Below are 13309 nucleotides of genomic sequence, written 5' to 3'. Positions count from 1 at the left end.
ACTGGATCAAAGTAAGTGTGTTCTGCTGGAATATCTCTAAAGATTGTTCTAAGAACCTTAGAAGCAAACATCAGATTAACTTTTTTGTAGGTGAGACTGAGCTAACATTGCACTTGGTATCCATTGCTGCTGCCTACTTCACCTAAAATAATTTTCATCCTTAATTTCTACATAGTTTCAGTGAGAACGTTTGGGGCACGTGTTGTAAGGCCAGAGATGAAATGGATTTTAAAATAACTGAAGAAATAAATTCACCAAGAGATTTGAGGACCGATTACAGTATCATGCCAAATATGCTTACTGCTTCTTCTCACCCTGCCTTCAGTGCTTGAGACCTTTTAGAGTAGGGTTATTCCATTCAATAACTGCAACATGTTGATCATTTAAGACTGGCATTTGCTTTAGATTCATTTTCTATTGAAATCTTGCTGTGAAATGACAAGTGCTAGAAATAGTTATCTGCAGAAAAGGCTACGAAGTATTGTTAAAGGTCTTCGGTTTCTGTTTGCTTCGGTGTGGCTTTGCTGAGAATGAAAACGGCTCTTCCAGACACTGTTCAGGATGACTTTCTCTGAGTTAATGAGCAAAACCTGAAAGTTACCGATGTGTCTGAATTCTTTCCCTGATGACGTTTTAAGTGACTCAGTGGCAGAAGACGAAATTAGTGACAGTTTAAGTGCGTAATCTTTGTTCTCATTAGAACCACCCAGACAAATACTTAAATGTTTAGGTAACGAGTAATTAAGCTTCTGGAGGGAGGAGGAAGAGAGAAGTGATTGACCTCTTAGGGCTGGGCCTCAGTAGGGTCTAAGTAAAGCTTTTTCCTGAAAGTGAGTCACTCTGAGACTGAGCCAGTTTTCCCTTCCTCACCTCCCCAGCACGCTTCAGTCATGCTTTAACCAGGGTGAGCAAACAAGGTTAGAATAAGCCCAGCTTGTAAAACAGAATTGCTGAGATCTCAACTTCCAAGAAAAGCAGAAGCATGGCAAGTTGCATCACAACTTACTTTTGTCCCATGAATAATGCAAGCGAATTAGTTTATTCGGTGCTATCACGGGCTTTGTGGTTAAGTGTGATCGCTGTTAATTAGTGTTCTGCAGGCTGTGCCAATGTTATCTTCAAAGGTTTTAAATGCAGATTGTTTGATGGAGGGAGACCTAGACCAGTCCACTTTAATGGGACTGGTGCTTAAAATAACCCACAGTCACATTTGAGCTGTGGATGCAGTTAGCCCCATGCTTTGTTTCCGCATAAAAGGCAAAGGTTTTGTTGAGCAGATGCAAGCTTGTCTGTGCATGAACTTCAACTTCAGTGGTTTTGCTCAATTGGTTCAACCACATATATGTAAAACAGTACGTACACAAAACAGTGTATTAGCTTTACGCCTAACTTGTGGGCTTCTTTTTGCTCAGCTCACCAGACGATGGATCAGGTGAGGCTTACAGGAACTGGTGTTAATGAAGCACGGGAGTGTGGGCTGCTGCCTATGAGCTGAGCTGGGCTTCTCGTGTTCTTAGTGGGGAAACAAGTCCTGGCAAAGGATTCGACCGTGCCATGGAAATCCAGAGTAACTGAGAAGCTTGTGGATTTCCTCCTTCACGGTTGCTTTCTGTAGGGCGTTTTGTTTGCTGTTTAATTGTACTTATAAAAACGAGCTGCTGACCGCCTCTCAACTCTGCAAAACAAAAGCTCGGTCCCTGCTCTGAGAAGTCCGCGTATAAAGCACGAGGTCGACGCTCAAAGCTAATAATTATCAACTTCCAGCTACCTTAATTGCTTTCCCTGTGACGTTTCACGAACCTAGACGCCCTTTGACACGCTGTTTTGCGCTCGTGGCTGCTCGGCTACGGGGCGAAGCGGCGGGCAGGCGCTAACCCTCCCTCGCCCCTCAGCCGACGCGGCGGGAAGCGGGCGGCTCGCGCCGAGCTGTGGCGCGCGCCCGGCTCCCCTCAGCGCTGCGCGGGGAGGCGCCTGTGGCGGCCGGGCCGGGCCGGGCTCCCGCCCCCGGGGCGGTGCGGGGCGGGTCCGCCGGCGGCGGGCAACGGGAAGGGAGAACTCGAGCCGGAGCGGCGGCAGGAGCGGGGTGTCGGCAGCCGGGCCGGCCATGGTGGGCCTCAAGGAGGAGCTGCTGAAGGCCATCTGGCACGCCTTCACCGCGCTCGACCTCGACCGCAGCGGGAAGGTCTCCAAGTCGCAGCTCAAGGCAAGGCGGGGCGCGGGGCTGGGGCGGGGCGGGGCGGCCGGGACCGAGCGGGCGCACGCGGCAGCCCGTTCCGAAGCCCGCTGGGGGCCGTTAACTGCTTTTCCTCCCTCGAGGCCGCCGTCCGTGCGGCACGCCGGGCCCGTGGCTCTGCGGCGCTGCCCTCCGCGCGGAGCCCCTGCGGCGCCCGGCCGCGGCCCGCTGTGGGGCTGCCCCGCCGTCCGGCCCTACGGCTTGGCTGCGCACAAGCGGGATGCGGCCTGCCAACGGGAGAGCGGGGCTCCACAGCGCTCTCTTATTTGGGTACACACAGGAGAATTAGTCAAGAGGCTCCAACTGCGCCTTTCTTCGTCTCTCAAGCTCTGAAGTAATGTTTGTGCTCTAAAGAGAGCTCCCAGGCAGCTTGCCGAGCCCGATCCCATCTTGGCCCTGCTGTATGGGGCTGCCTTGGCCGGGCAATAATAGCAACGATCTGGATAAACAAATATTTTGAATAAGAGCACAACACCTGTTGACATCTGGAACTGTGGCTCCTTGTTGTGACTCTGGGTTCGCCTCGCCTGCTGGGTTTGGATGCTCTGGGGATCGGCCCTGCCATGAGCAGTGTGATGCAGCACCTGCAGCATGCGGCTGGCTGCGGGCAGCCCCTTCCTCTTCTCCATCCTTCGTAGGGGCGGCAGGGCTGCGAGGCTGGCCTGGCTCACGTGAAGGGCTTTCCCTTCTTGCATTCTAGAGCAGCATTGCTCTCACCGTGCTGTCTCGCGTGCAGGGCTGTGGTTGCTGTGCTGCAGTCCCCATGAGATGTCAACAGGTGGGGAGCAGCTGTGCGTGGGCACTGGGTGAGGGCATGGCTGAAGAAGGGGCTGGTGCTGGTGGGCTCACACAGCACGCTCCACCTGAGCTGTCAGTGTTTCTGTGCTAGGATGATTAGCTGACATGCTGGGTGCTAGAAGAACGGTTGTGCTTCCAAACCAAAGCGCAGTTATTGGTCTTGTTAGTATCCTGTGCCTACAAATGCTCATGTAGAAAAAAAGATGAAACAGAAATGGGAGAGGAAACTAAACTTATCTCCTCGTTACCTTTCAAACATCTTCTCAGGCTGTTTTGTTGTTTCATGCTAGTGAAAAGGCATGGAAAAGCAATGGGCCTTGGTGGTTCTGCACAGTTGCCTCTGGTGCAAAGGCTTGTGGGGAAATGGCATTTGGGGAGCTAAAATGAGGCTGCTGCTTCTTCTCCATGGCCAGCAGGAGTTTGTTTTCAGGAAACCTGGCAAAAGGCAGAGAATGTTCTTCTGCAACCTTTTTCTGGCAGAGGTTGAACATAGCTGCTGAACCAATGATCCTACTATGGAGAAAATGTGTTTGCATGGCTCTAACTCTTGGGGCAGTAGGGCAGAAGCTCTGCCTCGTTGACTTGGGGCTGTGTTGTACCAAGGAATTATTTTGCAGTGATGTGTTTCTTGCCCATGTTTACAACAAATAAGGAGTACCGCCCCTATAAAGCAGAGAGAAGAGACTTGGAGTAAGCAGGTTAGCAGGGATCAGTAGCAATACAAAAGATGTTTAATAACTTAATGAATCCTTCATTATGGAGAAGTTTGGTAAAAATCCATTTGTTTTTGGAGAGCAGCACGCTGTATTGTAACACACAGAGCTTCCCTTCTCGGTAGGAAAGCTTGCCAACCATGGGTCTCCGAGTTGTGTTCCAGTGTGTGATCCAGTGTAAGGTACTGGCATGGATATACAGAAGGTCCCAAGTAATCTCCAAAAGTGCTGCTGTTGTAGTTACAGATGTTGCCATTTTTCTACACCAGTAGAGATGTTTTTACTTTTTTTTCTTAAATTACATGTTTAAATATGGACACAATCATCATTTTGTTACAGAGCTTTCAAACACTGCTATAGCAAGGCTAAAGTAGCACTGCGGTGAATGAAATTATAGCTGCTGTTGAGGCTGGAGTATGAGCTACATGCAAATACTTGCTTTCCTACTTTTAAATCCAGTCCCTCCCTTCATTTTGCCATTTTAAAATCAACTTATTTTAAAGGTTTCTCAAATGTGTCAACATTCAGCCTGCTTTCCACCTGGAACTTGAGTGTGGCTTTGAGTGGAGTTACACTTAGTAGCCGGCAACGCTCCTTGTGGTACATGTGTAATATTGGACCTAGTATTTTGTACCAGTTTGTTTTTGCTCTGTCTTTGGAAGCTCTTCCTTGTGTTGCTGTAAGAGTTCTCTGCTTTGGCAGTGGGGTTATTTGGCTGTTTTGCTCCATGTACTGCCATTGGGACGGACTTTGCCAAGTCCTGCCTTGCTGGTGCAGGATGTGGCCTCAGGCACGTTGGCAAGGTGCGGGCAACCAAAGCTGCTGCTGAAGCCTAGAAAACTTAAACTGGCCTTTAGTCATACTGGGATGTTATGGGGTTATTGTGCCTCTTACCTTAGCTTTGCCCTTCTTCTAAATGAGAAGTCAGAGGCTGGTGGAAGAGGAAGGATGGTGTAATCGGGGTGAGAGGGCCAGTCAGACAGAGAGGAAGGCTTCAAACAATGCAACGAGGCGCTGGAAAGGCTGAGAGTCTGCGAGGAGCGGGCCAGACCCCGTGGGACAATTGGCTTTGTCCAGCACTGAGGGGCAGTAGGAAATTAGTCACGGTGACTCAGGGCCGCAGTCGTGCTGCGGGGCTGCGCATGGGGCTCGGCGCTCGTGGCAGCCCGGCTCCAGGGTGAACTGTGCAGTGCTGGGAACCGGGCTTGGTGTAAGTGCCACGGTGTGGCCAAGCTGGCGTCGGTGAGCCCAGGTCTGCTGGGTGAGGAGGCTGTGCTGCAGAGGTGCTGTGACGTGGCCTGGCCAGAACACCTCATGGCTGTGCTAAGGGTCTGCTTGGTGCTGGTTTCACGCTGATTAGGAAAAAGGGAAAGCGCTGTGAGGGCCTGCTTTGGCGGACTGGCTGCTGACATGGATGTCGGGGAGAGATGAGCCAAGAATGTCCTGGAAGGAATTCACACGGGGCCAGTGAATGGAGCTGTCGGGGTCTGTGCTGCCAACGTTTTCAGGCATTAAAGAGAGATGGGGGAGGGAGGAGACCCCCCAAAAGATGGAAAAGAAAGGAAAGGAAGAATACGAAGGAACCTGATAATAGCCACTGTAGAAATAATCTGTCCTCTTAATGGTCCTACTGTCATCTGGGCCAAATTTGTGTTACTGGGCAAGAGGTAGCGGAGCTCTCGTCCCTCTTAGAAATGCAGATCGCTTCTATGGGCAAGATTAAAATGGAGCCACTCAGGTGGTGACAATTCCACTTGCATGAGGTTTCGGAAGGGCTCAGTGGGCAGCAGCTGCAGTGCATAGAGCTGGGCTGGGGTTCAGCCCTCCGGGTAAAGCTACATCCAAAGCCTGTAGCATTAGCTACAGAGACCTTTGGTGTTGGGTTATCTGTATAGCAAAACACCTCCTGTATTTCCTTGGTAGCCCTGGGTACCTCTCTTATAAAACTTCCCATTGAAAAAGGAAAGAGGAGAGCGGTGTCTTTGTGGACCCTCTGCAGAAGAGCTGTAGGTTATTAGGTGGGCATCCAGAGCACAGCAGGTGCTGGGAGAGGAGAAGGCTGCCCAGCAACCACACGGCACTGGGGAATAGCCCTCGCTGGTGCAAAACCACCTTATGGTTGATAGATCTTCTGCATGGCAGGGTGATTTTCCTACCCTAATTAATCCACTCCTCAGCTATTAGTTGTTTGGGGCTTTTTTGTTTGCTTTGTTCCATTTGTTTTTTTCTTAGCTTCTACAAAAGAGAGTGGATCATTAAAGCTGAGTCTATGATGGTCCAGATAATGTGATCTGAAAGAACAAAACAAGACGGAACGAGACCTCAGAGCAGAATTTTTCAGGCTTGCCCTGTGAGGGAAGAATTCAGCTGGCGCTGGGCCATGTTGGAGAATGGCAGGCTTTGGCAGGCGTGGAGGAATTTCCTGAGCTATGAAAAGAGCACTGGGCACAGAGGAGATGGCAGATAAGGCAGCCCTTAGAAATGATTGAAAGTGGAATTCTTTCCTGGTAATTGGTTGTTGGATGCGGAAGGCACCTAACTTTCTGACAGCCTGAGCACAGCAAGAAGGCCAGGGGGAGGAGTAATGTGGAGGGGATGTGACGAGAAAATGCTTTATTAAACATTTAAGTTATGTTGGTAGCATGCTCAAATCAGTTATATTTGTAGAACGTTTTTGTTAGCTGCCTTTATAGCCACTGTAGGCACTGTATTAGCAACTGTAGCCTAGGTGCAAATGTGAGCTCCCCTTCCCGCTACAGAAAGTCAGGAATCCCTCCCAAGCCTTAAATAGAAGGGGAAGCATGCATGATGGCATGTTTCTTTTTCCCCCACACGTGAATCACAAGGACTCACTCGGTACAGTTTGTTAAAGTAAGGATAGATTGGAGAGAATAGACTGCTGATGGAGGGTAGCCTGAGATGTGGTAACTTGGAAATACTGTTGTGCTACTTTGGGAAATAACAGCTTTTGTTGTGGTAAGGCTGATGCTATTGTTTTCCTGTTCTGTAACTTTGCAGCTGTTACATCTAGTGGCTTGGTGCTAGTATGCAAGTATGAAAATGTGTTTCTTATGGACATGTGTGCTTTTCTGAAGAAAATGGAAGCTTTCACAGTGTGTGGAGAGGGATTCTCTGCTGAACTGAACTTTTCTTTTGGGCTGACTTTGTAGGACTTTCTGCCAATTAGTGCTTGGACTCCATGTGTCTCCTTAGCGTATATATGAAAAGAAAATGATTATTAATTTATCCGGGGACAAAATAAAAGACATTGCAGGTGTGTGGCAGGTGTTTGATTTCCTACACTTCGGAGCCTTCAAGCTTCCATGTCTTACTTTGTAGCCTCTGCCTCATTTTGCTTTACCCGTGTTTCTACCTTTGGTTCTCCTTTATGTCTTTCAGCACAGACCATTCTTGGGCACACGGAGCTGCATCCTTAACCCAGCTCCTGCTGGTGGTACACAATCCCAGAAGCTTAACCCGGCATCGTCCCCGGGGTGAGGGCAGGGGGTGACCTGGCTCAGCAGGAGGAGTGAAAGCAGAAGGGATGTCCGTGTGTCAGTGTGAGAAAAGTGCTGGTGGCACAGGAGCAGCTGGTACTCCGGCCCTGCTTTCCTGCCCTGGGCACCATTCGGGCGTGCAAAGCTCAGCCTGTGTTGGAGCAGTTAAGATGCATAGGCTACCAGTCAGTTTTCAGTAATTCTGTACTTCCTTAAAACTAATGGAGCGTGTCGCCTCTTCTTGAAGGCCATTTCTCAAGAACAGACGTGAGAGCTGGTGGGTGTTAAGCTCTTGACATAATACATGCAAATACCTTTTGAAAATAAAAATTGTAGAAGCACATCTAAACTCTTCCCCTTTCCGTGCCCTTTCTTTTCTTTTACCATCTAAAACTTGGGGTGAATGTTGAAAAGTAACTCAAAAGCAAACAGGTGACAGAAACCCATAGTTAATACTTAAATTGGAATGGCCATTTCTTTGTGATCTAAAGGTGGCATAGTGGATTCTTGTCCTCGATACTTGTTTGCATTGGGTAATAATTATTTATAATTTCCAAGGGTAGCTGTTGGTGGTCATTTTGCCTAGCTGTCTAATTTCACAGTGTACATGCTACTGTGGTGTTTGTTTCTCCATGCCTCTCCTGGCTTTCAAATGCGTAAGAGCATGCATATAAAGGGCAGCTTCTACAGCAATGGATCTGTTTGTAATCACCACTGTAACTGTGTGAAGCAGTCAAATCCTTGCGGTCGGTTTCTTTTAGTTAAATGTTGGTGTTTTCCATTTCTTGAGAAAAATCTCCGAGGCAGAACCGACACTGACATGAAGGTGCCATTTTCTGCTCACAGTCTCATGGATTACAGCTCTGCTCTGGTGGAAATGCAGCCTGACAGCGGTGTCACTGATGTTTGTTCTGTCCCCAGGTCCTTTCTCACAACCTGTGCACAGTGTTAAATGTTCCCCATGACCCAGTGGCCTTGGAAGAACACTTCAGGGATGATGACGAAGGACCAGTTTCCAATCAGGGTTACATGCCTTATTTAAACAAATTCATCTTGGAAAAGGTAAGTTTTGGATTCTTGGGTTCTGTTTTTCCCTTTATCATTTTTTTTTAGTGTCTTTTCTTAGCGTGCCATCCTTATAGCAGGCCTTTGCTTGCAGGAAATGTGCTGGTGTGAAGGCATTGGGCTGTGAGTGTCTCTGCAGGGTTGTTTTGGGGCAGTGCTCTGGAGTGTCTGTGCCTTAAAATGGAAGGGTATGCTCTGCTTGACTTCATTTTTCTCTCCTTGCTTTCCATTTCCTATTATATCTGGTTGTTCTCTATGCTGTCCCTGTGCAGAAATGTGTTCATATTAATAATACAGCACAGTGTAAAATTATTTGGAAGTGTTCAGAGCTATAGGTTGTCCCACTCCATACTGTGGTTACAAAAGAACATTGCCATAGACTCATCTGCATAACAGGACAGGAAAAATATCTTTACTGTCCATTAATGAAAAATCTTAATAAATAGATCCCATCCAGTATTTGTGGTGGGGAATGTCAGGGAGTGCTGCTAAGTTTTGCCTTGCGAGTTCTTTCCCTTGGTGGTGTTGGAGTGCTCTTGAGAGTTTTGTGGTTGCATGTTTGGTGTTTTGGGGGACGCTCTGGAAAGCCAGCAGGGTTTCCCCCATGCTGCTCTCCATCTTATTCCAAGCAGAGGCAGGCGCTGGGCCAGAGCTGGTCTCTGAGGGCTGTGTGTGTCAGGTTTAGGTTGAAATTTCTGGTTGGGAGACTGGTCTAGGCAGTATACGCATATTTACTTCAATACCACTGATTTCTCTTGGAGGCTGACCCCAAAACCTTCAAACTTTGATTTGTGGCTGCACAGATACACAGATAGTTGCTTTCTTTTAAAACGTCAAGTCCTAAAGTGACCTCCTGCTGGAAAGTCACCCATGTGACAGTTGCAGATTATGCAAGCTCCTTAGCCACGTTTTGATGACTTCTGCTGCTGCTTTAATCTACGTTTAATACTGGTGGAAAATGTGATACGTGGCTGAGATGCAGTCCAACAACTTGGAAACAAGAAAAGCTTCGTATATCTGGCTGAGCTCTGCGTCTCAAGTCTGTCTGTCTCCTACCCAGTGACAGAGCCCTGCTCCCTGTGTGGGAGTTGCTGGCCACAGATACTCTCTAACAGTACCCACGTGCTGTCTTGGCTACTTGCTGTGGGAGAATCTCCCTTCGTCCCTAGGAAGGTTATCATTTCATTTCCACTTAGTGTTGGCTGTCTGAGCTCCTGTGAGGTTCAACAGAGACCGAGCAGCTTGTACACAGGTTGAAATAAGAGCCCTGATTTTTTTCTGAGTGAAGAATTATAGCTGTAGAGTCTGAAGTCCGGGTTTGTTGTTAGTAGCATTTGTAGGCAGTAGCAAGCCACTGAGTCAAAGAAAGAAGAGTGGCAGAAGGCTTTTTCAAATGTAACCGTGCTTTATTATTAAAGGGTGTATAGGGAGAAGAGTTATGGAATTGAGCAGCAATGCATTTATTAATTAACACTTCAATTTGTAAATGAAAGACCTGGCTACCTAAACCTGTTGGTGTGAAGTTACAGCATGTAGCTACTCTGGGGAACCTTCTTATCCCCTGGCAAAAGCAAAGGACAAGCTCTCTTGCTTTCTTGTGGAAAGAAAGAGCACAGCTGTGTGTTTCCTGTGTTGCTTTCGTTTATATGCTGCTCTGGCTTCTGATAATTGCAGGATATACCCATACCATTGGTTTCTCTTAACAGCTAACAGAAAATGTTAAGGAACAGGATTAAATAGTCTCTAAATTCACATTACTCTTGCTGAGTAAATGTCTCTTCAGAGTTTAGACATCTAATATTGAAAATCAGGGAAAGTCTTTGGACAAAAGGCCACCTTTGTGACTGATTGTGACATCTCATCTTTCAGAGATGACCACGTCAGTGCCAAAAGACAGCACACAGTGGGATGAAGTCACCGATTCATGGCACGTCTCCTTTGTTTAAAACAAACCAAAAAGAGCAAACAAGAAACTCCTTTTTTTCATTCTTCTAAGGCATAGCCTGTTCTTGATGAGGTGATCACAGTACAGATGTCATGAATTCATACTAAGCAAAGCTGCTAAAGAGGGACCGGTACTTTATACCCCCAGCTCCAGAGAAAGCTCTCTCAATTTCTGGTCGTATTTTCTGGCAGATTAATTGTTTTGAGCGAGATCAGACAAGAAAACTTCCTGATCTCAAGACATTTGTTTTGTTTGTGTCCTTAAACACACATAGGCGTTGCTTTTTATGACTTGTTTTTCTTTTAGCCATCAGTTCCTCCTGCTTGGAGTGTTTCTATGTTTGCATTTTGTTAATTAAGCTAGAGGTACTTTTGTGAATGAGTTGAAATATAACTGTAGAAACTGTTTGAGTATTTTCAGTTTTGGAAGCAGTGCTTAGGAATGATCTCTCTTACATCCCATTCAGAGATGCAGTCATTCAGAGTAATTATTACTTCAGAGTAATTGTTATGCAGTAACCTGGACTGGAACGCTGGCAGCGAAGGAAGCCAAAGTAGCACAGTGCAGAGTTCTGTAGCAGGGACCTAACTCTACAGTTGATCTGGTTTGGGTTGTGGCTTTTTTCCTTGCTTCCTCCACAGCCATGCACAAATGTACTTCAAGAGTGTACGTACCAGAAATAGCTAGCATTACCATGTGAAATTGTTCAGGAAAAATAGTGTCTCTCATTGAAGAGAAGTATTTAGTTTACTTACTTCTACCCACAACTCCCAGCATCCCCAGAATAATTATATCCTTTCTTTAAAAGCCAGCCTGTGATGATTTAGAGAAAAAAACAACAACAAAACAAAACAACCCAGGAAGGTGAATTAGGGTTATTTTGGAGAGCTGGAGCCTGGGTGCTCATCTGATCATCTTTCTAGAGTAATTTCTATGCAGTGCCTGTGCTCTGGATGCCACTCGAACACTTGATGAAGTCCCTTCCACAACTGAGCGCAGGTCTGAAGGAAGGATGGCTAACATGGGAGTACTGCTGCAGTACAGCCCCATCCTGAGGCAGAGCAGTCCTCAGACCTGCTGCCAAATCCTGGCGGCAGTGGGTGCTGGGGGTGCCTTGGGTTTGGTGCCTCTTTCAGGTGTCACAAGCAGGAGTCACCAGCTCTTACCCTGGCCAGAGCCTATGCACAAGTTGTCACTCCGCCCATCTCCCTGTGGTTGCTGCCACCAAAACAGGCTGCTTGTAGAGCCAGCTGCACTGCTGGAGTACTGCTGCCTGCAGGAAAGCAGGTTTCCTGCTCCGTCACATCATCCTAGGGGTAGGGTAGCTAGCAGGGCATTTCTGGGGTGCAAGTACTGTGTGGTTTGGCCCATCGTAAGAAAATGGCACAGAATGTTACCCGTGCTGCTCCCAGGCAAGGTGCAAGAACCTATTTCTTACCCACGATTTCCAAAATCTCAAGAGATTTCCAAAACAGTGCAGAATGTGACCTTATTGGTTTTGTGTTGGCAAAGAAACAGCATGGCAAAGCTGCAGGGAGATCAGCATACTTCATCTGTAGCATAAATGAGGTTTAAAAACAAAATAGAGGAAATGAAAGCTTTCACATATGTAAATAATTCACAGACGGGTATGTACAGGTGCTAGGTATGATAAAGGATAAGGTGAGGCTATCAGAGCCTGAGAAAAGGAAAAGATTTTAGATGGATTAATGTTAAAGAAAGCAAGATTACATTTGTGAATATTTTCTTACAAGAGCTATACTTGAGCAACATTAAGCAGAAAGGCTTATTAAAGGTCTTTTCCAAGTGTTCCAGTATTGCTACTAATGTGTCCACATGCTGTTTTCATTCTCATGGTTTCCACATTTACTGTGTTGAGTTTTAGCAGCAGTGCAACAGAAGGGCAGTTAGAACTAAAAATGCCTATGCAGAAGGTTTGGGAGCTAAAGCTCATGTGCTAGAGGAAAGACAAAATCACAGTGGCCTCCTTCCCATGAAGCCAGGGTGTTATTAACTCACCAAAATTTGCATGTTGGATGCAGGAAGAAGTTGGACTTGCTGGAAGAAGTTGTTTAGTTTACCCCATGCAGGAAGTCAGAGCGGGCTGTGTTTGTGCTCTTTTTTGGCCTTGATGTTTCTTACAAACTAGAATCTCTTGGTGCTTTGGTACGACTTGGTCTGTTAAACTTCATCTGTCTGTTATTCTCTGCCATTTCTATGTATTGATTTTTGTTGTTCTATTTCTTCGTTTTAGGTTCAAGGGAACTTTGATAAAGTTGAATTCAACAGAATGTGTTGGACTCTGTGTGCTAAAAAGAACCTCTCGAAAAGTCCTTTGCTGATCAGTGATGAAGATGCATTTAAAGTGTGGGTTATTTTTAACTTCTTATCAGAGGACAAGTACCCTTTAATCATTGTACCTGAGGAGGTAAGAAACAAAAACTTGTGCTGTTCAGCAATGCTTTGCTTAGTTCCTCAGTTGGGTATGTTAATGGTTGCTACTCTCATTTCAGAGAAAATGATTATTTTTAATAGAAACTACTTTCCTCTTTTATAAGCCTTCGAGTGCTTTTCTTTGTCTTGCAGGTTGCATATGTGGGGATCCTGTAGGATATTTTAGATATTGATTGCTATCCTTGTCTGCCATTTAAACAGCTTGGGCTAAGTGGGATTGCTGCCTGTAAATGCCTTATTTTGCAGACTGTGAGGCTTGACTGGTGCTGGGGAGACAAGCTCCAGTACGTGCACCTGGGTTTGATGTTCTCATCTCACTCACGAGTAGTGCATGTTGGGATCTTTAATACCTGAACTCGCTTACGCGTGATTCACATTTTGCACAGTGTGTTTCTAAAAAAAAAAAATCTCTCTGCTCTGTTACCGTGGTTTGCAAGTTGAGTCTTCAGCCTCATGTCACCATCCTGTTGAAATGGAGAAGTGCAGACTTTTCAGATGATGTCTGTTTCTGATCAAAACCAGCCACCACCTGAATGCTCTTGCTTGAAATGCTTGTAGGAATCAACAGCGGGGAGCAAAATAACAGAGAAGTCTCTTTATCCTT

General features: G+C 46.6%; 1 protein-coding gene across 4 annotated transcripts in view; it reads left to right on the top strand.

Annotated features, from left to right (window-relative positions):
• Nucleotides 1-2071: 2071 nt before the first annotated feature.
• SWAP70 (switching B cell complex subunit SWAP70) overlaps nt 2072-13309 on the top strand; it is a 33883-nt gene continuing 22645 nt past the window's right edge. Inside the window, exons 1-4 of one of the 4 annotated variants that reach the window (XM_046941608.1) lie at nt 2168-3011; nt 7144-7238; nt 8163-8303; nt 12506-12679. In XM_046941608.1, the coding sequence (XP_046797564.1) occupies nt 8271-8303; nt 12506-12679 (207 nt within the window). In that variant the 5' untranslated portion in view covers nt 2168-3011; nt 7144-7238; nt 8163-8270. Of the gene's footprint in view, nt 3012-7143; nt 7239-8162; nt 10918-12505; nt 12680-13309 lie in introns of those variants that run through there. The other 3 variants (NM_001031180.2, XM_015286385.3, XM_040700829.2) reach the window with 3 other exon arrangements.

Source organism: Gallus gallus, chromosome 5 (genome assembly GCF_016699485.2).
Source record: "Gallus gallus isolate bGalGal1 chromosome 5, bGalGal1.mat.broiler.GRCg7b, whole genome shotgun sequence".
Classification (NCBI taxonomy): domain Eukaryota; kingdom Metazoa; phylum Chordata; class Aves; order Galliformes; family Phasianidae; genus Gallus; species Gallus gallus.
This window is presented reverse-complemented; position numbering and strand designations above follow the sequence as displayed.